The sequence below is a fragment of the Tachysurus vachellii genome, chromosome 26 (assembly GCF_030014155.1).
Source record: "Tachysurus vachellii isolate PV-2020 chromosome 26, HZAU_Pvac_v1, whole genome shotgun sequence".
NCBI classification, from domain to species: Eukaryota; Metazoa; Chordata; class Actinopteri; order Siluriformes; family Bagridae; genus Tachysurus; species Tachysurus vachellii.
This window is the reverse complement of record NC_083485.1, coordinates 3,240,723-3,267,594: the sequence shown is the minus strand read 5'-3', so window position 1 is coordinate 3,267,594 and position 26,872 is coordinate 3,240,723. Positions and strand designations below refer to the sequence as shown.

Genomic DNA, 26,872 nt, shown 5'->3' with positions numbered 1-26,872 from the left:
ATTCAGTGTATTTATCAAAAAGAACATTACATTGTCCACTGTTCATGCTTGTATGAAGAATAGTGTAAGGACTCTGCCCGGACTCTGGCCACGTGCACTTGTTTATGTTTCTCGTCACGTGTCTGCCCCGCCTTCGTCTGCTCCTCCCTGTCATCACACCTGATCCTTATTGTTCTCATTGTCTAGTGTATTTAACTGTGCCGCGTTGCTTTGGGCGGCGTGGCATCTACTGTGGTTTGTCCTGTCTTTAGTCTGCGTCCTGTTTCATGTTTTCAGTTATTAAAACCCTGTTTTGATTTATGCTATCCTGCGTTTGGGTCCGCTCTGTTTCGTGTTCATGACAAATAGAGAGAGCCACAAATAAAAGCAGGCATCTACTACATGCTAATTCTCAGCAGTTTTAAGGACATTAATCATAATGGAGATGAGTCAATTTTACATAAATAAATCTTACAAGTTATAAACATTATTTAATTTAAGCTATATATATATGTAGTGGGTTGGTCAGTGCTTCATGAGAAGAAACCGAGATCATCAAGGTCTTTAAGATGGTCCATCCTGGACATGGCCTTCTCTGTATTCATCATTCATCATGTTTTCTTTTTTCTATACTCGTTTCGATGAAGTTAAATAAAAACAAATGTCATATCTAAATCACATGATTAATCTTTTGTCTTTTTTAATCTATTTCTTATTCTTACATTTGCGCGATAATATGAAATTCATCTCACTTTTTTATATTTATTATATCCTTATTTATTTACTTAAGTATTTACAAAAAAACAGAAAAAAAATCACATATTGTCAGTTTCTTTTGACCTCGAATCGGGCCACTTTTTTTCCTGAATAAATGAACGTTCATAGTCATTCATTCAAAATTCATTCATAATGTTATGTACTTATGTTTATCAGCAGCTGTCAGAAAATAAAAGATTTAGATGCTTCTCACTGGCGTAATGCCCAGATTCATCTAACTTATCTTAAATGAATTAAAAATTTGTCATACTCACTGAAGTTGCCAAGTATGCTGTTCTTTTCATGATTTTCATCACCCTGCAAACACACGCAACAAAGCAGTTAACACTAAACCTATGGTAGAACAAACAAAACCCACCCACTGTGAGTGATTTCAACCTCACCTTGCAGCCAGTTTACAACTTTGGACAGTGCTTCATTGTTCTTATGACACTTCAGTAATCCCTGATCTTCATAGAACAGACAGTCGACTGTGATCGTATTCTGTCTATTTACTAATCTGCTGCTGTCTGGTACAATAAGTTCTGGATTAAAGGTGTGATGAAGCACCACCAGAACTGCAGGTTTGTCACCTTTTGATGGAGACATTGGAGTTTAGTGAACTAAGAATGCAAATATTTCTCAGACGGTAAAATTGAAAAATAAATGTTTAATAAAAACAAAGATTCAGAAAGAAGTTAAGTGACCTTATGTCAAATATTATTTTTCATCCTTAAAATTAATGATTGTATTTTTGTGAAAATTGTTGATTTATTGGAATAATGAGTGTTTTACCTGCTTGGGTATTGAGCATCTTCAATGCTTCTACAATGTCAGTTCCAGCTTGTGTAACAACAGGGCAGAAAATCAGAATGAAATCAGACTCTTCCAATTTCATCACCATCTGTAGGCCTGGTATTAGTTCCTGAAGTTTCCTCTCTATGTCCACATGATGTCCTAATGTCTTTCCAGAGATTATAGTGAAGTATGTTAGACGAGGACACTTCAACATCTGGATAAAAGAAGGCTGATGATCTAAAGAGAAAACAAATCGTCAGTCACTGTAGTATAATATAAATGATTCCTGGGAATATTTTAGATGCATTGCATGAATCAGGATAATTATTGAGCAATAGCAAATTTGCCAGCAGTATTTCAAGTAAGATTTATGGTAGCACATCCTAGAAGATTTGTGGGATGTGGTAGTTTAGTGGTTAAGGTGTTGGACAACTGATGGGTAGGTTGTGAATTTGAATCCCAGGTTCATTAAGCTGCCACTGCTGGGCCCCTGTGCAAGGCCCTCGACCCTCGATCACTCAGTAATTGAAAAAAGGACTAAATAGATTAAATATGTGTTGCTGTTACATTATACATGATAAACTGTCTGCAACAAAGTGACTTACTTTTACTTTTTCTTGTTGTCTTTCCCTGAATGATATGTAGAATATATTGTTAGAACATTTTCAACTTGGTTATTTAAATTCTAAAGATTTCCCAATTTAATTCTGTTGTAAAATGTAAAATTCACCATGATTTTAGAGAAATAAAAATCCTCACCTCAATCCAGTTTGCAAATTTGGAAAATGGGCCATTGTTCTCATGACATGGCACTGATTCCTGATCTTCATTCAACAGACAGTCGGCTGTGATCGTATTCTGTCTGTTTACAGATCTGCTGCTGTCTGGTACAATATTCTCTGTATTATTCATCTGGTTACCAGAAGGCTGATGATCTAAAGACAAAATAAAATGTAGATTACAAAGAAACATCTAATGATCAGTCACTGTAGCATAATATAAATGATTAATGGGATTTTAACTGTACTTCCTGATTCCTAAAAATGGAGCAATAAAAGTAGCTACTGGGATTTTATGAGTCTAAGAAAGATTCAAATTGAAAAACTAGTTAAATGTTAAGTTCCAATTCAGTCTGTCTGTTAAATTTTGTTTCCTGTAAATTATACTGCCTTGGAGACATAAACATTTGTACAGCAGAGAGTCAGTTATCATGGTTCAACCTAATAATCATTATTTCCTTTCATTTCTTTTATACATGTATATGTTGGTTTAAATAATTTCCTTATAGACAGCAGAATATAAAAACAACATGAAATCTGTAACACACATGAAGAAGACATTAGTTTTGAACTCTTACCAGAGGCTTTTTGTTCATTTTGCACGTCACTGTTCCTGATAATCTGAGGGGCATTTTGAATTTCAGAAGTCATGTCAGATTCTGTTTTGGACGGTCCAATCTCCATGTTATTTGTTTGCTAGAAAAAGTAAAGTGACATACATCTATAGGGTATGTTTTATGTGTGTATGTGTGTGTGTGTGTGTGTGTGTGTGTGTGTATATATATATATATATATATATATATATATATACAGTCAAGCTTGAAATTATTCATACCCCTGCCAAATTCTGACTTGAAGTTACTTTTATTCAACCAGCAAGTTTTTTCTTGATTAGAAATGACACAGGCGTCTCCCAGAAGATAATAACATGATGTACAAGACGCATCATTGTGGAAAAAATTATTACTCATCTTCTATTTACATTTAAACAAAAAGTGGCATGTCCAAAATTATTCATACCCTTTGCAAACTGTCACAGTCTATGGGAAAATCCAAAGATCTATACCATTCCAAACAGTCCAAGCTGTTCTAAAGCATCCTAATTACCCTGATTCATTGGAAACAGCTGTTTTAATCAACTCAAAAGGAGAAAAAGAGAAGCTCTCTGCTGTTGGTTTGTGGACAGTCATGGCTAAGAAAAAGGAGCTCACTGAGGACCTGCGGCTGCGCATTGTGGCTGCTCACAAGTCAGGAAAGGGCTATAAGACAATATCTAAATGTTTTGAAGTTCCAGTGGCTATAGTGCAAAGTATTATTATACAATTCAAGATGTTCTGCACTGTGAAAAATCTCAGAGGACGTGGTCGGAAGCCAAAAGTGACACCTGTGCTGGCCAGGAGGATAGTGAGAGAGGTAAAAAAGAATCCAAGGATCACCACTAAGGCCATCCTAATGAATCTGGGCTCTGCTGGTGGCAACATCTCAAGGCAGAGAGTCCAACGGACACTGCACACGCAGACCAAGGAGGACACCACTTCTCCAGATAAGGCACACAAAAGCTCGCTTGGCCTTTGCAAATGCTCATCTGGACAAAGAAGAAGACTTATGCTCTTCTGTTTTATGGTCAGATGAAACAAAAAATTTATTGTTTGATCACAATGATGTAGCTTTCATTTGGCATAAAAAAGGAGAAGCCTTCAACCCTAAGAACACCATCCCCACTGTCAAACATGGTGGTGGAAACCTAATGTTTTGGGGGTGTTTTTCTTCTGGTGCACCAGGGAACCTAATCACAGAAAACAGCACCATGAAAAAGGAGCAATACCTCAAAATAATCAAGAACAACATCAGGCAGTCTGCAGAGAAACTTGGCCTTGCTCACCAGTGGACATTTCAGCATGACAACGACCCAAAGCATACAGCAAAAGTGGTGAAGAAATGGATAGCAGACAAAAACATTAATGTTTTTTAGTGGCCCAGCCAGAGCCCTGACTTAAATCCAACTGAGAATCTGTGGAGGAAGCTAAAGATCAGGGTGATGGCAAGGAGACCCTCCAACCTGAAAGACTAGGAGCTCATCGCTAAAGATGAATGGGCAAAAATACCAGTGGAGACATGCAAAAAGCTGGTCAGCAATTATAGCAAGTGTTTGATTGCTGTAATAGCCAATAAGGGCTTTTCTTTTGACTGTTGATAAGGGTATGAATAATTTTGGACATGCCACTTTTTGTTCCAATGTAACTAAAAGATGAGTAATATTTTTTTTCCACAATGATGCGTCTTGTACATCGTCTTATTATCTTCTGGGAGATGCCTGAGTCATTTCTAATCAAGAAAAAACTTTCTGGTTGAATAAAAGTAACTTCAAGTTAGAATTTGCCTGGGGTATTTAGGGCATGACTATATAAATATATATAGTCATGTGTATATATATATATATATATATATATATATATATAATTACACACAAAGAATTTTACCTCACTATGCAACCGATATACAGTACAGGATTTACATAGCTAATATTACATACGTTACGAGCTGGAGAAGAGAACCCGAAATAACTCCACCATGACGCCTAAAAGAAAAAACACAACATATCAGTAACACACATGCTGTAAAACTTCACTTTTCCAAAAGACTCAATGCTTTGAATTTCCCTCACTGAGATTTCAATGCTTTTAAATGTGAACACACAAAATTACATTGTGCCCATGTTCATTGTGAAGATTTCAGAGATTCTCACATTCTCCCACTAGCTAAACTTTATATTTTTGCATCATAACTTGTCAATGATTGCACACGTGGACAGAATGTTGAAAAATGTAGCTATGACTACAACCAAATAAACAAGTGCAATACAAATTTAAATTTCTTAATGGTACTTTTTCATAAGAATATGGAAAAGTAAACATTGTTCATTATAAATGCTGTAAGCAATTGTGTGGGGGGGAGGGATCATTTCATGTGAATAAATTGTGTTTTATGTATGTTATATGCATAAAGTAAATACTGTTCAAAGTAGTAATTTAACAGCTACCTCGGGTTTTATAATGCTTAGAATTTTTCCCAGTGATTCAGCATTTTTTGTACACTGAAGTAATCCTTGATCTTCATGGAACAGACAGTCTACTGTGAGTAAATTCTTCCTTTTTACAGCTCTGCTGCTGTCTGGTACAGCATAATCTTTATTAAACGTGTGATGGAGCATCACTAGAACAGCAGGTTTGGAACCTAAAGAAAACATTGTATTCAGTGGAGTGATTTATACCATAGTGCATCACACAACCATGTCACTGATTATTTTATTTATGCTTTATATATTTAATACCTGCAATATCCTGAAGATTTTTCAATGCCGCTTCAATGTCGGTTAAAGCTTGTGACACAATAGGACAGAAAACCAGAACATAATCGCACTCAGCTACATTTTTCACCTCCTGCAGATCTGGTTTTTGTTGTTTAAGATGTTCCATGAATTTCTTATCAACATTTAATGTTTTTCCAGTGACAAGAACAAAAACCTTATTTCCTAAAAATATGTCTGTCATCTTTTCTGTAAACAAAAATAGGAATTAGCCATTAGTAATAATTATTAAGATATAAACCACTACTCATATTTTTGAGTATCATATGTCAATGTTACCCCTTTGATATATTACCTTTTTAAACGAGTACAGCTGACTTACAGCTGCCTTTGTTGTCATAAAGCCTCACCTTTTTCAGTCACTCGGTGTCAGGTTGTGTGTTTGTTCAGTTTTACAGCTGTACAGCGGAAATACAAGAAAAGAAAAAGCAAAACAAAACAGAAAATTAGACAAAACACCAAAATCAAAAACACACGTCTATAAACACACGTCTATGTTTAAATGCATACATACAACACCGTCACACTAAAAACATTTATTTTTCCCCATTAAATCGCCTTATAACCTCATTGCTAACCTTATTGACGTCGACTGCTTGCTTCAGAATCCGCAGACTAACTGCACAAAAACAGAAAGCTTTCACTTTCATTATGAATGTCTGCAGTGTTTGCTTTCATTTTTAACTCTGTTGTATAAATGGTTTGTCTGTTTGTCTATGATTTCAGTAAATCTCCCAAATATCCTTAAATCTCTAACATTGACTGACGTACTAAAAATGAACAAGTAAACAAACACTTTTTTTTTTCTGTATCATGTATCTGCTGCCATCTACTGGATGTAGTGTGCAAATACTCAATGAAGGTATTAGACATACAGTATGATGTACAGCAAGTGACCTCATTCTTGCCTAATTCACGTCTTATTCAGTATGTATTTTTGACTTGTATGGCTTTAAATTATTATTATTTTTTTTACACTTAAAAATATTGACTGCAATTTCACCTGAAGAGAATTTAGGACACTTGGTTCCACCACCAACAACAAAAACAATAATAGAGCAAGGGTCTAAGATCTGACAGGGAAATACCTTAACAAGGTTATACAGCTAAAATTATAAGTCACTGTTCTAAGACACTTTCTGTTATTTGTTAGCAATGAATATGCTTGATCATTTCCCCTTGGTAAAATCACACCCTTTGGTTTTTTTTTTAAGTGAATCAAACATTAACTTTTCCAGAAAGAAAAGACAGAGTCAAGGGTAGTGATAAACGTACATAGGAGATTTGTTACAAAATTTTAACTAAACATTTCTTCATGAAAAGCTTCACAGTGTTAATAAAACATTCTTTTTTTTTGTAGTAATAATATCAGCACATCCATAATTGTTATATTTCCTACATCCTATTTCCTTCTGATGACATGTTAAGAATCAGTAGATCAATCTTCCTTCATCTAAGACAGTCTAAAGATATTATCCAGCTAAAGGGTTACCTTTCATTTTGTTGATAAATATCAGTCCATGTAATTAGAATATTAGAAATATTCTAATATTAGTAGGTATTTCTTAATTCAGGATATTCATTAAATTCATGTCTTTTGCATGATTTTTGATGTCCGTGCTGTGTCTGATGTTGCTTGGCATCTGACAGTCTTGCTTGGTGCAGAGGACATCTATCAGACTCTGAAGTCTCCACCGACAGTATTTTCAAGTTACAAATAAAACATGTTCAACTTTCATTTTCACTATGAATATTTCCTGTGTTGGTTTCATTTGTAACTCCAGGTCTCAGTAAAAGCTGTTTATTTTGTAGGCTAACACACATTCTTTTTATTTTTAAACCATTTTTCATTTGTTATCAATTGTTGTCTGGCTGTATGATACTGTTTCCTTTTGTGATGAATTCATGTCTAAAACTTCTAGCAATGACTTAATTCATAAAAATTGTAAAGTAAACAAAAATGATTTGTTGTATTCAGTGAGCACTCATTTTCTATCCTACACATACAACATGGTTTAGCTTTTTCATTTACAACAAATAAACCACACAAGACTACCATGTGTACCTTCTTTTTTTTTTTTTCTGGACCATACATCTATTTTTCTCATGTTGGAAAAAAATACAGAAGTAGAAGGAGAAGTGGGCTGTACATGTGTTGTTCTAACATTTACTGTGTCTGAAGTTGCAGGACATCTTTTAAAACCACAAGTCTTGCATGGTGTATATGAGTTTGTCGGTCTCTTTGGCTGATTGTTGAACGATGGAGCTGCAGCAGAAGCATTGTGTGTCATTAAATGTGTATGACATTCAAGAACAAAGAAAGACTGAGGACATCTATCAGACTCTGCAGACCACACCAACTCTGCAGACCCCACCAACAGTAATCACAAGAAAAGCTTCAGGTAAGTAAGGGGTGGACGGATGAACACACAGATGGATGGACAAACTGCTGATTGAATGCCAGAGTGTATAAAACTGTGTACAGTTGAATGAATGCTGTGAAATTATAGAGGTAGACCAGTACAAATGGTCTACCTGAAAACCAGAAAAAATTTATTATTTTTGTAGATAATAATTTATTATTAAAAAAAAATAAATCTATATTCAGATAGTTTCAACCAAAAGGAAAACACTTCAATCACCCACTGTGATCATTTTCATTTTGATATTATATTGATGTTCTGTTTTACACATGTAGGGAAAAAGATAACTGTTCCACTCCTCATCATAAACATCCTCTTACTGACCACCATCCTTTTGGTTGTGGGGATACACTGTAAGTTTTATCTGTTTGTTGCATGCAAAATGTCACTTGGTCTATATGTGCATTCAACATATCACACTTTTGTGTGGTACACAGTGCAACCTGAATTAAATGTTTAAAAGGACATGAATGGACACTATATATATATATATAAAAAACCTTTTTTATCTTGTAGTTCACCACTCTAGACAAAGTGGGGAAGAAGAAGTGTTAAATGCCCAGAAAATGAACAAAGGTAAAATATTGTTTAATATACCGATAGATTAAAAAAAAAAAAAATCTAAATTCAAATATATCAGTAAACATGTTATGTACTTTTCTGTATCTTCCAGAGATGTGGTATCTTCATGATGGCACGTTCTATTTGTTCTGGAATAACCACAGTGACTGCAATACTGCTTATGAGTTTTGTCAGGAGCGGCGCACCAAGCTTGCCACTGTAACAACAAAAAACAGGGTATATACACACACACACACACACACACACTATACATATACATACTTATTATATACAATTAGCAAAAGTTCATTTAAATTATAAACTTTGTTCCGGTATTGTTTTTAATATGGATTGACTGATTTTCTCTTGGATGAATCTATTACCATCTTTATTACCTCAAGCAAAGTTTAATAGATTTTCTAGATTTGCCAAGAATCTATTTTGTAATTGCCTTCAAAACAGCAAAGCAACGCTTAATGAAGTAATTCAAAGGTCCAAAACTCTGGCTCATGAGAGAAAGATTAGAAAATATCGTTAAAAATATACATTTTAGGAAATAAAGTTTTTTTTGGAGATTTGAGCTTTTAAGGTATTGAGTCAAGAAGCGTTACTCATGGCATTAAATTGACATTGAAGTAACTCTACAAATTCTTACAGAGTGACTGGACAAACTAAAACTCTTCATCAAAGCCCTGTGATATCCGCTTGTATGTGGTTAAAATGTGTGAAAGTAGTGTAAGTTCCTGTATTGATATTCTTCTTTCAAACATTGTTAGTTCTTTGTTTGTCTGTACTTAAGTTTGTAACGTCTTCAGATGTACTGAGTTGACAAATTTTACCTACACTGGTTATTTTATCAGTTTAAGATACTCATATGCGCAGTTTATGGACTCACTGTACATTTACTGATTGTAGGCCACGTCATCACTCGTTTTTTCCACAGCTCATGTCTATGTTAGCTCGTTTTTTGCAACATCATCAGTTGACATGGACCACCATAAGACCTATATCGAATCAATAAGTGAATAAAACAGTTTTCTGTCCTAATTCTGTTTCTATGTCTGTGTGTGCAGGAATGGCTGCAATCACAAATCAATGGAAAGCACATGCTTGTGGAAATGAGCCAACCACAAAGTTCGGGAGATGATTTCTTGGATTATGATGACATGTATCCAATGATAGATATGGTATTCTTCATGTATATGATAGTTTGCAGAATCATATGCTTTAGATTTGTCCCTAACTGCAGCAGAGAGAAAAGTCCATTGTTTTGGATGGACTCAGTCAGGCACTGCTTGCTTAAGACAACAAGTCAATGATAGCAGGTTGAGGAGCTCATAGTGGATGGTATGCTCAGCTGGTTAGACCACCCTCTGGAGAGCTCATCTACCCTGCTAGGTGCTGTTCCTATTCTAGGATGTTCTTAATGATCGAAAGTCCTTAACACCTGAGAGGAGAAGTTCTTTAATCGTCCAAGGTGGTAAATACACTCCTGTGCCTTCTTCACCAGTGCCTTTTTTTTTTTATCTCTTTTCAGTATTACAAGCCCAGCTGTACAATGTTTGGTGAGTCATCGGATCTCAGTGAGCAGGCAGAGGGATGGGTGTGTGCTTCTACCCAAAAGTAAAGTACCTGCTCCAAACACCAAAAAAAAAAAAAAAGCTTTGCTTAACATTTCCATGGATTTCATATTGACCCAGGGCCTTGTATACAATATTTACTTAGTATGTCTTGTAGTTTTTCTGACTTGTTACAGTACCAATATTAACAGCCTTTTCAAAATGAAAATAGACAAAATGCATTTAATGTCTTCAGGAGTCACAGATGGCACAATGTGCACATATGGGAGTGTAAATAAGAAATTGGGGAAATCATATTAACCTGTTTATGTTATTAGAGTTCATAAGAATAAATAAGAATTCCGGAAATATTGCAAAAGGGTAAAACTACAGCAAAGCCCAAACATGTAAATCAGACAGAATGTCAGTCTGGAAATATAGCATGAGGATCATTGTATTAGATCACGTTGTTCTAGTTATCTGTAATTATCCCAAATCTCTACAGCATCAGTATTATTTTAACTCTAGTGACCTTTTATAACATAAAAAAGGGTGATTAAATTACAAGTCCTGCTAAAGCTTAAAAATTTTATTAGCAACTAATTACATAATATTAAAAAAGATGTTTTGCAAACATGTCAATAAACACTGCTAGCTAGCCAACATGTGTATTTCATCATCATTTTGTGAACAGGACAGGCAAGAGAGAATAAACGTTAAGGTAATGTTTGTCTCATATTTTGCAGGTTTTTCAATGTTGGGGGTATGTGTTGATGATCAGAAGTTTGGCGATTCAAACCCTGGCACTGACAATCTGCTACAGTCGAGACCCAGAACAAAACTCTTAACCTTCTCAGCTCCGTGGGTGCGGCATCAACCCCAGCTGCCTAAAAAGCTACAGAACAAGCAACTTATTGTGTTAATGTTTGTGTGATAAACTTTAGTTTAGTAAACGTTGTAGACAGTTATAATTTACAGACTCCCTCTTAAACATCTCTGTTTCTTTTAACTTTGCTTCATTTGCTGCATCGTGCATTTTTTTTGTATTATTACATTTAAGATTGGAAAAAGTGATGATGATGATGATGATGATGATGATGATGATGATGATGATGGAACAACTGTTTATAGCCACTATAAATTTTTTTAAGTGTGACTTCATTCTTTAATAAATTCAACTTGCATGTCTTCTAGTGTTTTTTTTTGTTTTGTTTTTTCAAGTGTCATTTTATTGTTAACGAAGGTCACATCATATGACTAGTGATGTCGTGTAAAATGGAGATCATAATACTAACCTGCAGGTATTTTTGCAGGTATTTCAGGATTTAGAAGATAAAACAGAGAGAATAATTGATCTCCTTGATGTCTTTATTAATATTTATCGCAGTCTGAGTAAAAGAAATATATCAAACTTACTGAATCAACTTTCTTGAGGTTTTATCTGGAACAGAAACTGCAATTAGGCGGAAATGTGGTTTTTAGTGTCTGTGAAATGCTGTATGTGAGGTTGCACTTCATCACAATGAAAAAAACTCTAGCCTTGCTTGACGTATCCAGGTTCTTCAATCTCTTTGGTCATTGTAGATAAGATTTCTTTGGACAGTGGAGCCCTTTTGTAATTATGTAAATCCTATTAAAGTTAAGAAAATAATTTGCACCAGTTGTGTATGTGGCTGGATGACAGAATCGCTAAGCACTCAAGAGTAACTTTCCTCCAGCAAAAGTGTCAGGTTTATGCACAGGTTTGCATGAATAAATCTCACCATCACTGTCTTTAAAAACATTGTGAAATCCTGAGTAATCATAAACTCCCACCATGTTTCCTAAACTTGTTTTTGAAGGTGGTTTCTCCAGACTCATTATGAGCCTCATTTCCCAAAACGGGTTTGTTTTTCTCTTCTCTAAGCTGGGTCAGTGTCTTTTTCAGTAACCCCAGCTCTCTATCCTCTGAAATATTCCTCCAGCTTTGATTTGGGGGTCAATATATATCTCTGGATTTCAGGAATCATGATTTTAATAAGTCTTCTCTCTTCCTCCATTCCAGCCTCTCCTTCGTAGGCCGTGTTATGGTTTCTGTTGTTAAAATGGTTTGTCTATGATTTCAGTAAATCTCCCAAATATCCTTTGGGTATGATTTTTACATCTTAAACCTTTAACATTGACTGACGTACTGAAAATGAAACACGATGTTTTTGATTTTTTTTTCTGTAGCATGTATCTGCTGCCATCTACTGGATTTAATGTGCAAATACTCAATGAAGGTATTAGACATACAGTATGATGTACAGCAAGTGACCTCATTCTTGCCGAATTCACATCTTATTCAGTATGTATTTTTGACTTGTATGGCTTTTAATTATGTATTTATTTATTTTTTACACTTAAAAATATTGACTGCAATTTCACCTGAAGGAAATTAAAGACACTTGGTTCCACCAACAGCAATAATAGAACAAGGGTCTAAGATCTGGCAGGGAAATACATTAACAAGGTTATACATCTAAAATTATAAGTCACCGTTCTAATAGACTTTCTGTTATTTATTAGCATTGAATGTGCTTGATCTTTTCCCCCTTGGTAAAATCACACCCTTTTTTTAAACTAAATCAAACATGAACTTTTCCAGAAAGAAAAGACAGAGTCAAGGGTGGTGATAAACGTACATAGGAGATTTGTTCCAAAATGTTAACTAAACATTTCTTCACGAAAAGCTTCTCCATGTTAATAAAACATTATTTTTGTAGTAATAATATCAGCACATCCATAATTGTTATATTTCCTACATCCTATTTCCTTCTGATGACATGTTAAAAATCTGTAGATCGATCCTTCTTCATCTAAGTCTAAAGATATTATCCAGCTAAAGGGTTACCTTTCATTTTGTTGATAAATATCAGTCCATGTAATTAGAATATTAGAAATATTCTAATATTAGGAGATATTTCTGAATTCAGAATATTCATTCAATTCATGTCTTTTGCATGATTTTTGATGTTCGTGTTGTGTCTGAAACGTGTGCAATGAATGAGGTGTTTAAAGGCGCTTCTGAAAGGGAAAAGCCAGTTTCCCTCATTTCAGGGTTAACTTACTCAGAGTTTTCACTTAACCTGCTTTCTGAAACAGGACCCTGGTCTCAGTAAAAGCTGTTTATTTTGTAGACTAACACACATTCTTTTTATTTTTAAACCATTTTTCATTTGTTAAAAATTGTTGTCTTATTGTCTTTAATTTCAGTAATATCATTCTGACTGGCTGTATGATACTGTTTCCTTTTGGAGTGATTTTATGTCTAAAACTTCTAGCAATGACTTATTTCATAAAAATTGCCAAGTAAACAAAAATGATTTGTTGCATTCAATGAGCACTCATTTTCTATCCTAAACCTACAACATGGTTTAGCTTTTTCATTTACGACAAATAAACCACACAAGACTACCATGTGTACGACCAGGGGAGGAAGGAGACAGACCCGTACGCAGAATAGCTTTAAATGAATGGGAATTAATAAACAAAGAAGACAAGACAGTACAAATGACGACACTTAACAATGACTAAGGTACACGTTACTAACGTAACTAATGATTCCGCGACGCCATCGGCAACGCGGCTCACTTTAATACATAACGAGACACAATTAGGAACAGGTGTGGAGACAGGGAGGAGCAGACGAAGGCGGGGCAGACACGTGACAACAACAATAACAGTAGCACATGGCCAGAAGTCCGGGCTGATCCTTGACACCATGTGTACGTTCTTTTTTTTGTTTGTTTTTTTTTAGTTTTACAGCTGTACAGCGGAAAGAAAAGAAAAGAAAAGAAGAAAAAAACAAAACAAAACAAAAAGTGAGACAAAACACCAAGATCATGGAGACAAAACACCAAGATCAAAAACACACGTCTATAAACATGCTCAAATACATACATACAGCACCGTCATACTACAAACACTTTTTTCCCCATTAAAACTCCTTATAACCTCATTACTAACTTTCATTTACACTATGAATATTTCCTGTGTTGGTTACATTTTTTAACTCCAGGTCTCAGTAAAAGCTGTTTATTTTGTAGGCTAACAGACATTCTTTTTTCTTTTTAAACCATTTTTCATTTGTTATCAATTGTTGTCTTATTGTCTTTAATATCAGTAAATATCATTCTGACTGGCTGTATGATACGGTTTCCTTTGGGGATGATTTTATGACTTACTTCATAAAAATTGCCAAGTAAACAAAAATGATTTGTTGTATTCAATGAGCACTCATTTTCTATTCTAAACCTACTGTACAACATGGTTTAGCTTTTTTATTTACGTTAAAAAAAAACACACAAGACTACCATATGTACGTTCTTTTTTTTTACTGGAACATACATCTATTTTTATCATGTAGGGGAAAAAATACAGAAGTAGAAGGAGAAGTGAGCTGTACATGTGCTGTGCTAACATTTACTTTGTCAGAAGTTGCGGGACATCCTTTTAAACCTACAAGTCTTGCTTGGTGTATATGAGTTTGTCGGTCTCTTTGGCTGATTGTTGAACGATGGAGCTGCAGCAGGAGCATTGTGTGTCATTAAATATGTATGACATTCAAGAACAAAGAAAGACTGAGGACATCTATCAGACTCTGCAGACCCCACCAACTCTGCAGACCCCACCAACAGTAATCACAAGAAAAGCTTCAGGTAAGTAAGGGGTGGATGGATGAACACACAGATGGATGGACAAACTGCTGATTGAATTCCAGAGTGTATAAAACTGTGGACAGTTTAGTGAATGCTGTGAAATTATAGAGGTACACAAGTACCTGGGAAAAAATGGATTATTTTTGTAGGTAATGATTTATCATTTAAAAAAATCTATATTCAGATTGTTTCAAGCAAAAGGAAAACACTTCAATCACCCACTATGATCATTTTCATTATGATATTATATTTATGTTCTGTTTTACCCATGTAGGGAAAAAGATAACTGTTCCACTCCTCATCATAAACATCCTCTTACTGACCACCATCCTTTTGGTTGTGGGGATATACTGTGAGTTTTATCTTTTTGTCACTTGGTCTATATGTGCTTTCAATATATCACACTTTCGTGTGGGTACACAGCACAACCTGAATTCATTGTTTAAAAGGACATAAATGGACACATATATACAGTATATATATATATATATATATATATATATATATATATATATATATATATATATATATATATATATATATATATATACATAAAAACCATTTTTATCTTGTAGTTCACTACTTTAGACAAAGTGGAGTAGAAGAAGTGTTAAATGCCCAGAAGATAAACCAAGGTAAAATATTGTTCATTTATAATGACCGATGGATGAAAAAAAACCCATTTTTTTTTCAATATTCCAAATATATCAGTAAACATGTTATGCACTTTTTTGTATCTTCCAGAGATGTGGTATCTTCATGATGGCAAGTTCTATTTGTTCTGGAATAACCACAGTGACTGCAGAACTGCTTATAAGTTTTGCCTGAAGCGGCGCGCCAAGCTTGCCACTGTGACAGCAGACAACAGGGTACACACACACACATACACACACACACTCAAACACACACCCAAACACACACACACACACACACACACACACACACAAAACACACACATACACTATACATATACATAGTTATCATACAGTATACAATTGGCAAAAGTTCATTTAAAATTATTATAAACTTTTTTTCCGGTATTGTTTTTAATATGGATTGACTGATTTTCTCTTGGATGAATCTCTATTACCATCTTTATTACCTCAAGCAAAGTTTAACAGATTTTCTAGATTTGCCAAGAATCTATTTTGTAATTGCCTTCAAAACAGCAAAGCAATGCTTAATGAAGTAATTCAAAGTAAAGGTCCAAAACATTGGCTCACAAGAGAAAGATTAGAAAAGATCATTAAAAACATATATTTTAGGAAATAAAGTTTTGTTTTGGAGATTTGAGCTTTTATGGTATTGAGTCAAGAAGCGTTACTCATGACATTAAATTGACATTGAAGTAACTCTACAAATTCTTACAGAGTGACTGGACAAACTAAAACTCTTTTAGTGTAGTAAAACTCTTTACTCGTATAGTGAATAAAGCAGTATTCTGTTCTAAATATGTCCTAATTCTGTTTCTATGTCTGTGTGTGCAGGAATGGCTGCAATCACAAATCAATGGAAAACACATGCTAGTGCAAATGAGCCAATCACAAAGTTCGGGAGATGGTTTCTTGGATTATGACATCAGTGGAAAGCACCTGCTGGTGAAAAGGGATGACATGGATTACAATGATACGTTTGTGGTGGTATTCTTCATGTATATGTTACTTTGCAGTATCATATGCTTTAGATTTTTCTTATCCCTCATACCCATCCTAGAAGAATTCTCTGTGTTTGCCTTCATGGAATGAAAGTGCTTCCCTGACTGCAGCAGAGAGAAAAGTCCATTTGGATGGCTGAGGTCTATCATAATCTTCCTGGCCTCAGTCCAGCACTGCTTTCTCTAGACAACAGGTCAATGATAGCAGGTTGAGGAGCTCATAGTGGATGGTATGCTCAGCTGGTTAGACCACCCTCTGGAGAGCTCACCTACCCTGCTAGGTGCTGTTCCTATTCTAGGATGTTCTTAATGATCAAAAGTCCTTAGCACTTGAGAGGAGAAGTTCTTTAATCGTCCAGGTGGTAAATACACTCCTTGGCCTTCTTCACCAGTGCCTTTTTTTTTATCTCTTTTCAGGTATTCGAGCCCAGCTGTACAACGTTTGGTGAGTCGTCTGATCTCAGTGAGCTGGCAGAGGGATGGGTGTGTGCTTCTGACCAAAAGTACCTGCTCCAGGTTCACTCCGTTCACTTAGTATGTATTTTCTTTTTTCTCAGTTGTTACCAATTTTAATGAAAATAGACAAAATGCATTTAATGTCTTCAGGAGTCACAGATGGCACAATGTGCACATATGGGAGTGTAAATAAGAAATTGGGGAAATCATATTAGATAAAATTTCCTGTTTATGTTATTAGAGTCCATAAGAATAAATAAGAATTCCGTAAATATTGCAAGAGGGTAAAACTACAGCAAAGGCCAAACATGTAAATCAGACAGAATATCAGTCTGGAAATACAGCATGAGGATCGCTGTATTAGATCACATTGTTCTACTTATCTGTAATTATCCCAAACCTCTACAGCATCAGCATTATTTTAACTCTAGTGACCTTTCATAACATAAAAAAGGGTGATTAAATTACAAGTGCTGCTAAAGCTTAAAAATTTTATTAGCAACTAATTACATAATATTATAAAGGATGTTATGCAAACATGTCAATAAACTGCTAGCTAGCCAACATGTGTATTTCATCATCATTTTGTGAACAGACAGGCAAGAGAGAATAAACTTTAAGGTAATGTTTGTCTCACATTTTGCAGGGTTTGCAATCTTCTACAGTTGGGACCCAGAACAAAACTCTTAACCTTCTCAGCTCTGTGGGTGCAGCATCGACCCCAGCTTCCTAAAAAGCTACAGAACAAGCAACTCATTGTGTTAATGTTTGTGCGATAAATGTTTAGTAAACTTTGTAGACAGTTATAGACAGTTATAAACATAGACTAAACATCTTTGTTTCTTTTAACAGACTCCCTCTAAAACATCTCTGTTTCTTTTAACTTTACTTCATTTGCTGCATCTTGCATTTTTTTCGTATTATTAAATTTAAGATTGGAAAAAGTGATGTTGATGATGATGATGATCATGATGATGATGGAACAACTGTTTATAGCGACTATAAATATTTTTTTTAAGTATGACTTCATTTCTTTAATAAATTCAACTTGCATGTCTTCTAGTGTTTTTTGTTTTTTCAAGTGTCATTTTGTTAACGAAGGTCAAATCATATGACCAGTGATGTCATGTAAAATGGAGAAAACAGAGAAAATACTTGATCTCCTTGATGTCCTTATTAATATTTATCACAGTCTGAGTAAAAGAAATATATAAAACATACATCAGAGTTGATCATCTTAATAATTGTGCATTATCCAATATTCATATTATCCTCATAAATGAAATGTATAGTTAATTGTATTAACTGTTAAAAACTGAAACAACTTTCTTGTGGTTGTTCTGGAACAGAAACTGCAATTAGACGGAAATGTGTTTTCTTAGTGTCTGTGAAATGCTGTATGTGAGGTTGCACTTCAACACAATGTAAAAAAACTCTAGCCTTGCTTGACATATCCAGGTTCCTCAATCTCTTTGGTCATTGTACTGTAGATAAGATTTCTTTGGACAATGGAGCTGCAGCAGAGACTCTCCAGGTCACAGAATGTGTATGAACAAACAATTCCAGAGGAACAAACCAAAACTGAGGAAATATACCAGACACTGCAGCTCCCACCAAAAGAATCTGCAAGAAATGCTTCAGGTAAGAAAGAGTTCAAATCTGAATGCACAGATACAGCAGGTGAACAAACTATGGGATGTTCGAATGGCTAATGATTGATCATAAATAACTATATATTTCATTTATTGTCAATAATTAAATCAGCTACTAATTTTAATTTATATGCATTGTTTTTAAAATGTAGGGAAGAAGATAATGGTGCTACTTATCATCATGAACATTTTACTGACCATCGTCCTTTTGGTTACTGTGATACACTGTGAGTTGTGTCCATTTTATCTCCTCAAATGTGCTTATGTGTAACTTCAAGAGTGAGAATCAGAAAAATGATTAGTTACTGGTTTGAGTACAGAGAGTAAACTACACCGACACAGACAAAGATTTTGGGAACAGAAAAAAGAGATACCAATAATAGTCATTTGTTCTTTTGTAGACCACCACTTTAGACAAAGATGGCCAGCAGTGTTGAACAACCAGAAGACTAACCAAGGTAAATTTGACAGAGAGAGATACCTGGCTTTGCATTCCTCCTTTAGGGTGTAATAAAACATTGAACTTGGTATTTTGGTATTGATATTTTGATCAATCTGAAGTCTAATCAAGTTAAATTTCCAATTAAATGAAGTAACATACTGTAAGTATTTATTGTGTATTTATTGTGGCTGAGAGATGCAAAACGTTAATATCTTATAACAATAAGACCAAAAGTATGTGAACATCTGGCTATCACACTCTCACATGATCGTCGGCCTTCCTCGAATGCCCTATGTACAATATGAGCTCTATAAAGACATGGTTTGCTACAGTCAGTGGCTTATATCGAACCTCATTGAACACCTTTTGATGAATACAAACACTGAATTACTGCTCTTGTGGCTGTGTTCATATTGGACTGATCAGGTGTCCAAATATATTTAGAAATGTAGTGTCTTCTAAAACATAATATGGATTTTATTTGATTTTCCAGAGATGTGGTATCTTCATGGCGATGTGTTTTATTTGTTCCGGAGTGATCAGGGTGACTGTCAAACAGCTGCATTGTTTTGTGACCTCAGAAAGGCCAAACTCACAACTGTAACAAAATCCAACAGGGTATACACACACACACACACACACACACACAAATATATATAAGCTGTAAATATATAAGCTGTAAATATCTGCGCAGCTGTCACAACATGAGATGGAAGGAGACAGACCCGTATGCAGGATAGCTTCAAATGAAGGGGGTTTAATACATGAGGAAGACAAAGACAAAATGACGATAACTGAAACAATACAAATGACGACACTTAACATTGACTAGACATGACGAGGGGTAAACGTAACTAATGATCATTAGTTAAATATAAAAATTTAACTTTAACGCTCACTTAAATATAAAAGACAATGATGACACAATTAGGAACAGGTGATGAAACAAGGAGGAGCAGACGAAGGCGTGGCAGACACGTGACAACAACAATAGCACATGGCCAAAAGCCGGGCTGAATCATGACAGCAGCTTACAGAAATTCTGTTTCTTTGGGCTATTAAGTGTGTGTGCGTGTGTGTATGTGTGTGTGTGTAGGACTGGCTGCATTCACAGATCAATGGAAAGCACATGCTAGTGCAAATGAGCCAGCCACAAAGTTCCGGAGATGGTTTCGATTCTGATATGGTATTTATAGTGAATATTTCTATATTGTAAAACATGCTTTATGTTTTCCACCTTAATCTCCACTCTGACATCTGACATCAATCTGACCTTTCAGCAAAATGTATATCTAAACAGAACAAACTAGACTGCTGCATTGTAAATGTAATGAATAAAACATTACTGGATGTGCTGATATTTTTAATGCTCTGGAACTTCTGCTAATAAAGTTCCTCTCTTCAATAAGGCCATTGTAGATGTGGGCAGTTGTTCCCTCGAAAATGTTTCTTTCTTCCTTAGATCATACAATTACGGGTGCTGACACTGGTGACTTCTTCCGAAAATGCTAAATAAAGACCAGTAAAGACCATAAATCAGTACTTTCTGACCAACAAGAATTCAACAGCACTTTGGTATCAAACAAATGTTTGCAAATGTTTCATCTTTCTAACCATGTTCACACCTATTTTCAGGTCGATGACGAGTCTGACTGCGAGATCTTCGGTGCGACCTCTCAAATCATTGAGGAGGTGGAACAGGTGGAGGGATGGGTGTGTGAAAGAGTAGCGCAGGGGTTGAAATATTAAAGCTTATTGAGCACTTAAAGGTTCTCCACAATGCGCCCATTGTAAATGCGCCAATAGCATGAAGTAAAAACAGATAAATAAAGAAAAAAATGTTCAAATAAAGTGAGTAAATGAGTGAGTGAGAAATCAATGGAGCCTAACAAATGTTTATTGATATGTGTTTCATAAATTTGCTGCACAGAATGTAAGTAACATTTACAAAATAAAAACAAAGATGCAAAGATTCGAATTTCATCGTCATCATCATCATCATCATCATAATCATCATCATCATCATCATCATCAAAAAAATATAAAAATGGTCTTGACAGTTTTTAAATAACATTTGGTTGCATTCCTACTGATACACTGTTATGCAGCATTATAGGCAAGCACAGTGTAACCACGATCATAAACAAAAGCTAATAGTTATTAATGGTTACAGTATATGAGGGCTAGAACTAGCAATACATATATTCACATACAAACAAATATAATATATAAACAAATATATATATATATATATATATATATATATATATATATATATATATATATATGTATGTACATACTGTATATGAATATATATACAAATTCACATATATTTTTATATAGTTTACATTTTTTATTTATCTACCTACTTTTGGTTTTATTTTTAATCCTTAATTCCATTCCTTTTTATGCTTGAATACCGACAGACGTAAAAAGCATTTCACTGCATGTCGTACTCTGTATGTATGTGTATGTGACAAATAAAATTTGACTTGATTTGAAACCTCTTTTGTAATTATGTAATTCATATTAAAGTTAAGAAAATCATTTGCACCAGTTGTGTATGTGGCTGGATGACAGAATCGCTAAGCACTCAAGAGTAACTTCCCTCCAGCAAAAGTGTCAGGTTTATGCACAGGTCTGCATGAATAAATCTCACCATCACTGTCTTTAAAAGCATTGTGAAATCCTGAGTAATCATAAACTCCCACCATGTTTCCTCCACTTGTTTTTGAAGGCGGTTTCTCCAGACTCATTAAAAGCCTCTTTTCCCAAAACAGGGTCGTTTTTCTCTTCTCCAAGCTGGGTCAGTGTCTTTTTCAGTAACTCCAGCTCTCTATCCTTCTCTTCCATCTGTCCTCTGAAATATTCCTCCAGCTTTGATTTGGAGGTCAATACAGTATATATCTCTGGATTTCAGAAATCATGATTTTCATAAGTCTTCTCTCTTCCTCCATTCCAGCCTCTCCTTCATAGGCCGTGTTATGTTTTCTGTTGTTAAAATGGTTTGTCTTTGATTTCAGTAAATCTCCCAAATATCCTTTGGGTATGATTTTTACGTCTTAAACCTCTAACATTGACTGAGGTACTAAAAATGAACAAATAAACAAACACTTGATGTTGTTTTTTTTTTTTTTTCTGTAACATGTATCTGCTGCCATCTACTGGATGTAGTGTTCAGTATGGCCTGGGGGATAAACCTGCGATATAAATGAAAAATCATTTTCATTTTTGGCGGAACTACCAGCAGATGGTAGTACTGAGCTTCAGGGTCTGAGTGGTGTTTGGTTCTATCAGTTTACCCGCTTTGCTGTTGGCCCTGGCAACCTCATCGACATAATGTGTTTATCAAAAAAAGAAAGTGAAACGTGGACACAGAGTGTCGGATTTTTCAAGTTTCGGTGCTTAAGGAATATAATATTCGGCGCCACTATGAAACTCAGCATGGCGAAAAATACAATAGCTTGCATGTAGAACTAAGAAGACAGAAGGTAAATGAAATGCTGGTGGGTCTGAGGAAACAGCAATCTGTTTTCACCCGGAGCCGAGAGGCCAGTGATGATCAAAACCGTACTGTGAGGGGGAGTTCGTCAAAAATTGCATGCTGAAGGCTGCCGAAATTGTGTGTCCTGAGAAGCGACACGCTTTTGCCAATATTAGCTTGACGAGAAATACCATGGCAGACAGGAACTCGAGACAGAATTTGCAGTTTTTTTTGCATTGACATGCAACTTGAGGGGAGCCTGTGCTTATCTCAGGCGTTATTGGGCATCAAGGCAGGATACACCCTGGACGGAGTGCCAACCCATCGCAGGGCACACACACTCTCTCATTCACTCACACACTATAGACACTTTTCCAGAGATGCCAATCAACCTACCATGCATGTCTTTGGACCAGGGGAGGAAACCGGAGTACCCGGAGGAAACCCCTGAGGCACGGGGAGAACATGCAAACTCCACACACACAAGGCGGAGGCGGGAATCGAACCCCCAACCCTGGAGGTGTGAGGCGAACATGCTAACCACTAAGCCACTGCAGGGGCAAATTGATCAAATAAATTTGTTTACTTTAAAAAAACATACATACAGTACTTACGTATAAATTAACCATTTTTACAAAGATTTTCTTTTTAAAACAGCTGCCACTTAAGATTTTAAGTGTGTGGAGTCAATTCATTTATTCAGAATTGCTTCCCTGAATTGGAAATTGGATTTTAAACAATTTCTATATTTTGATGTTTGATTTATGTTAACATGCAGAACAGTGTTTTTAAGTTCCACAAACCTGTGACTAAATGTTTTGCGCCATTGTACAGTACAATAACTGTGTTCAGTTTTTATGCATAATGCATTTAAATAAATGTTAATCTGGGTAAAAGTGTTGTTGAAATTGCACATACTACTTAGGTTGTTCATAATATATTTTTGTAAAATGACAATTCATTTAATATAAAGATTTTTATAATTTACTTCTTCTTTGCACTAAAAAGAAAAAGTGGACTTATTGTTAGTTCTATGTAATTTTGCTATCAGTTTACTGGTCTGGCCTCCTTGAGATCAGATTAAGCTGTATGTGGCCCCCAGACCAAAATGAGTTTGACACCCCTGTATTAGACATACAGTATGATGTACAGCAAGTGACCGTATGTATTTTGTTTTTAATTTATTTTTTTTTACACTTAAAAATATTGACTGCAATTTCCCCTGAAGAGAATTTGACACTTGGTTCCACCACCACCAACAACAACAATAATAGAACAAGGGTCTAAGGTCTGGCAGGGAAATACATATAAAAGGTTATACATTTAAAATTTTAAGTGACTGAATCATACCCTTTTTTTTTTTTTTTTAACTGAATCAAACATTAACTTTTCCAGAAAGAAAAGACAGGATCAAGGGTACTGATAAACATACATAGGAGATTTGTTCCAAAATGTTAACTAAGCATTTCTTCACAAAAAGCTTCACAGTGTTAATAAAACAATATTTTTTAGTAATAATATCAGCACATCCATAATTGTTATATTTCCTACATCCTATTTCCTTCTGATGACATGATAAGAATCAGTAGATCGGTCCTTCATCTAAGACAGTCTAAAGATATTATCCAGCTAAAGTTATTCATGGCATTAAATTGACATTGAAGTAACTCTATAAATTCTTAAAAGCTCACTGTGACATTTATCCACTTTAGAATTTGCTCATGTCATAGTTTAGCACTCGCAGTGAAAATATTGATAATGTATTTTAAACCTCGTCTTGAGAATTTGGCTGAGAACATTATGCTCTTGTTACTGAAACCACAAAGTATCAGTCATATGTAACCACAGCTTTTCAGCTACAGGAAGTTAACTGCAACCATATAACCATATACAATTATTAACCTTTAGAGATGAGGAATAAACATGTTTAACACTAAAAGTGTTAAAAGTGTCGCAGCCAGAAATGTTAATTGATTCGGACGATGTAAGGTCCAAAGAGGTCAGAACTCACAACAAAATCCAATTTAAAATGTCATAAAGTATAAAAAAACAGGGAAATGTTATCTAAGTGTGTATTCTATTCTATCAGGCTCAGTGCATGTTATACTCTGTGTGCATCGGAAAACAAACGCAGGCGTACACTTGGCGAGTGTATCTGGGTTTGTTACTGTCTTTGCATTCTAATTACTTTTACTTATTCTAATACTGTTTGATTATTTGAAGGAGATTTTTATTTGTAAGTTTCTTTAATTTTACTTTACATATATTACACTCATTTATATGTATTACATTGATTTTAATAAAAACCAGGCATCCCATTGTGAGGACCCTGAAAAGACAAAAAGGTCTAAGTCTGACTCCTTCATCTAAAGATTCAAACAATAGTATAGGTAGAAGAACTTGAAGAGAATCCTTTGTTAGAAGACCGATCTTCTGTTTTCAAAACTAACCCGTTTTCAAAACTAACCCATGGATTAGATCACATTGTTCTAGTTATCTGTAATTATCCCAAACCTCTACAGCATCAGCATTATTTTAACTCTAGTGACCTTTCATAACATAAAAACGGGTGATTAAATTACAAGTGCTGCTAAAGCTTAAAAATTATATTAGCAACTAATTACATAATATTAAAAAAGATGTTTTGCAAACATGTCAGTAAACACTGCTAGCTAGCCAACATGTGTATTTCATCATCATTTTGTGAACAGGACAGGCAAGAGAGAATAAATGTTAAAGTAATGCTTGTATTATTTTTTCCTGTGTTATCAGGGTTGTGGTTGGGTGTTGTTGATCAGAAGTTTGGTGATTCAAACCCTCGCACTGACAATCTGCTACAGTCGAGACCCTGAACCAAACCTCCGCTCCGTGGGTGCGGCATCGACCCCAGCTGCCTAAAAAGCTACAGAACAAGCAACTTATTGTGTTAATGTTTGTGTGATAAATGTTTAGTAAACTTTGTAGACAGTTATAATTTACAGACTCCCTCTAAAACATCTCTGTTTCTTTTAACTTTGCTTCATTTGCTGCATCTTGCATTTTTTTGTATTATTAAATTTAAGATTGGAAAAAGTGTTGATGATGATGATGATGATGGAACAACTGTTTATAGCCACTATAAATAGATTTTTAGTATGACTTCATTCTTTAATAAATTCAACTTGCATGTCTTCTAGTGTTTTTTTTTATTTGTTTTTTCAAGTGTCATTTTGTCAATTAAGGTCAAATCATATGACTAGTGATGTTATGTAAAATGGAGATCATAAAACTAACCTGCAGGTATTTTTTTGCAGGTATTTCAGGATTTAGACGAATTAGAAACAGAGAAAATACTTGATCTCACTGATGTCCTTATTAATATTTATCACAGTCTGAGTAAAAGCAATATATAAAACATACACCGGATTTGATCATGTTAATTATCCAATATTCATATTATCGATATATTCATGAAATGTATAGTTAATTGTATTAACTGTTATAAACTGAAACAAATAGTTTCTGGAACAGAAACTGCATTTAGGCGGAAATGTGGTTTTTAGTGTCTGTGAAATGCTGTATGTGAGGTTGCACTTCATCACAATGTAAAAAAAAAACTCTAACCTTGCTTGACATATCCAGGTTCCTCAATCTCTTTGGTCATTGTAGATAAGATTTCTTTGGACAATGGAGCTGCAGCAGAGACTCTCCAGGTCACAGAATGTGTATGAACAAACAATTCCAGAGGAACAAACCAAAACTGAGGAAATATACCAGACACTGCAGCTCCCACCAAAAGAATCTGCAAGAAATGCTTCAGGTAAGAAAGAGTTCAAATCTGAATGCACAGATACAGCAGGTGAACAAACTAAAGGATGTTCGAATGGCTAATGATTAATCATAAATAACTATATATTTCATTTATTGTCAATAATTAAATCAGCTACTATTGTGATTTTAATTTATATGAATTGTTTTTAAAATGTAGGGAAGAAGATAATGGTGCTACTTATCATCATGAACATTTTACTGACCATCGTCCTTTTGGTTACGTTGATACACTGTGAGTTGTGTCCATTTTATCTCCTCAAATGTGTTTATGTGTAACTTCAAGAGTGAGAATCATAAAAATGATTAGTTACTGGTTCGAGTACAGAGAGTAAACTACACCGACACAGACAAAGATTTTGGGAACAGAAAAAAGAGATACCAATAATAGTCATTTGTTCTTTTGTAGACCACCACTTTAGACAAATATGGCCAGCAGTGTTGAACAACCAGAAGACTAACCAAGGTAAATCTGA

The 26,872-nt window shown here is 34.9% G+C and overlaps 3 protein-coding genes across 7 annotated transcripts; 2 read left to right on the top strand and 1 right to left on the bottom strand.

Moving 5' to 3' along the window:
* Window positions 1-1,010: 1,010 nt before the first annotated feature.
* Window positions 1,011-6,494, bottom strand: LOC132841192 (uncharacterized). 4 transcript variants are annotated; one of them, XM_060863453.1, is made up of 11 exons: window positions 6,258-6,494; window positions 5,975-6,077; window positions 5,644-5,868; window positions 5,353-5,546; window positions 4,846-4,890; window positions 2,891-3,008; window positions 2,293-2,468; window positions 2,139-2,163; window positions 1,531-1,770; window positions 1,140-1,328; window positions 1,011-1,053 (listed from the first exon to the last, which is right to left on the bottom strand). In XM_060863453.1, the coding sequence occupies exons 3-11, from the start codon at window positions 5,861-5,863 to the stop codon at window positions 1,049-1,051; spliced, it is 1,212 nt and encodes a 403-aa protein (XP_060719436.1). In that variant the 5' UTR covers window positions 5,864-5,868; window positions 5,975-6,077; window positions 6,258-6,494; the 3' UTR covers window positions 1,011-1,048. The 4 variants fall into 4 exon arrangements, with proteins under 4 accessions (XP_060719436.1, XP_060719439.1, XP_060719437.1 ...); XM_060863456.1 differs by having other exon boundaries at window positions 2,891-2,933; XM_060863454.1 differs by having other exon boundaries at window positions 6,030-6,077.
* A 1,357-nt stretch (window positions 6,495-7,851) lies between these two features.
* Window positions 7,852-11,410, top strand: LOC132840960 (uncharacterized). Of its 2 annotated transcripts, XM_060863072.1 has the most exons (7): window positions 7,852-8,081; window positions 8,378-8,455; window positions 8,619-8,678; window positions 8,776-8,900; window positions 9,737-9,850; window positions 10,201-10,286; window positions 10,969-11,410. In XM_060863072.1, exons 1-7 carry the CDS (start codon window positions 7,940-7,942, stop codon window positions 10,994-10,996), a joined length of 633 nt encoding a protein of 210 aa, XP_060719055.1. In that variant the 5' UTR covers window positions 7,852-7,939; the 3' UTR covers window positions 10,997-11,410. The 2 variants fall into 2 exon arrangements, with proteins under 2 accessions (XP_060719055.1, XP_060719054.1); XM_060863071.1 differs by lacking the exons at window positions 10,201-10,286; window positions 10,969-11,410 and having other exon boundaries at window positions 9,737-10,143.
* A 3,299-nt stretch (window positions 11,411-14,709) lies between these two features.
* Window positions 14,710-18,068, top strand: LOC132841018 (uncharacterized). Its single transcript, XM_060863178.1, has 7 exons — window positions 14,710-14,901; window positions 15,176-15,253; window positions 15,477-15,536; window positions 15,646-15,770; window positions 16,389-16,541; window positions 16,973-17,089; window positions 17,658-18,068. The coding sequence occupies exons 1-7, from the start codon at window positions 14,760-14,762 to the stop codon at window positions 17,742-17,744; spliced, it is 762 nt and encodes a 253-aa protein (XP_060719161.1). The 5' UTR covers window positions 14,710-14,759; the 3' UTR covers window positions 17,745-18,068.
* The last annotated feature ends 8,804 nt before the right edge of the window (window positions 18,069-26,872 follow it).

Excerpts from the sequence above, each read along its gene's own strand:
- LOC132841018 (XM_060863178.1), top strand. The coding sequence starts at position 14,760 with ATGGAGCTGCAGCAGGAGCATTGTGTGTCATTAAATATGTATGACATT. Across the intron at positions 15,254-15,476 it reads TTTGGTTGTGGGGATATACT|TTCACTACTTTAGACAAAGT; the intron begins GTGAGTTTTATC and ends TTTATCTTGTAG. Across the intron at positions 15,771-16,388 it reads CTGTGACAGCAGACAACAGG|GAATGGCTGCAATCACAAAT; the intron begins GTACACACACAC and ends CTGTGTGTGCAG.
- LOC132840960 (XM_060863071.1), top strand. The coding sequence starts at position 7,940 with ATGGAGCTGCAGCAGAAGCATTGTGTGTCATTAAATGTGTATGACATT. Across the intron at positions 8,082-8,377 it reads AATCACAAGAAAAGCTTCAG|GGAAAAAGATAACTGTTCCA; the intron begins GTAAGTAAGGGG and ends TTACACATGTAG. Across the intron at positions 8,456-8,618 it reads TTTGGTTGTGGGGATACACT|TTCACCACTCTAGACAAAGT; the intron begins GTAAGTTTTATC and ends TTTATCTTGTAG.
- LOC132841192 (XM_060863453.1), bottom strand. The coding sequence starts at position 5,863 with ATGACAGACATATTTTTAGGAAATAAGGTTTTTGTTCTTGTCACTGGA. Across the intron at positions 3,009-4,845 it reads TCTCTTCTCCAGCTCGTAAC|CAAACAAATAACATGGAGAT; the intron begins GTATGTAATATT and ends TACTTTTTCTAG. Across the intron at positions 1,771-2,138 it reads GACAACAAGAAAAAGTAAAA|ATCATCAGCCTTCTTTTATC; the intron begins GTAAGTCACTTT and ends TTTTCTCTTTAG.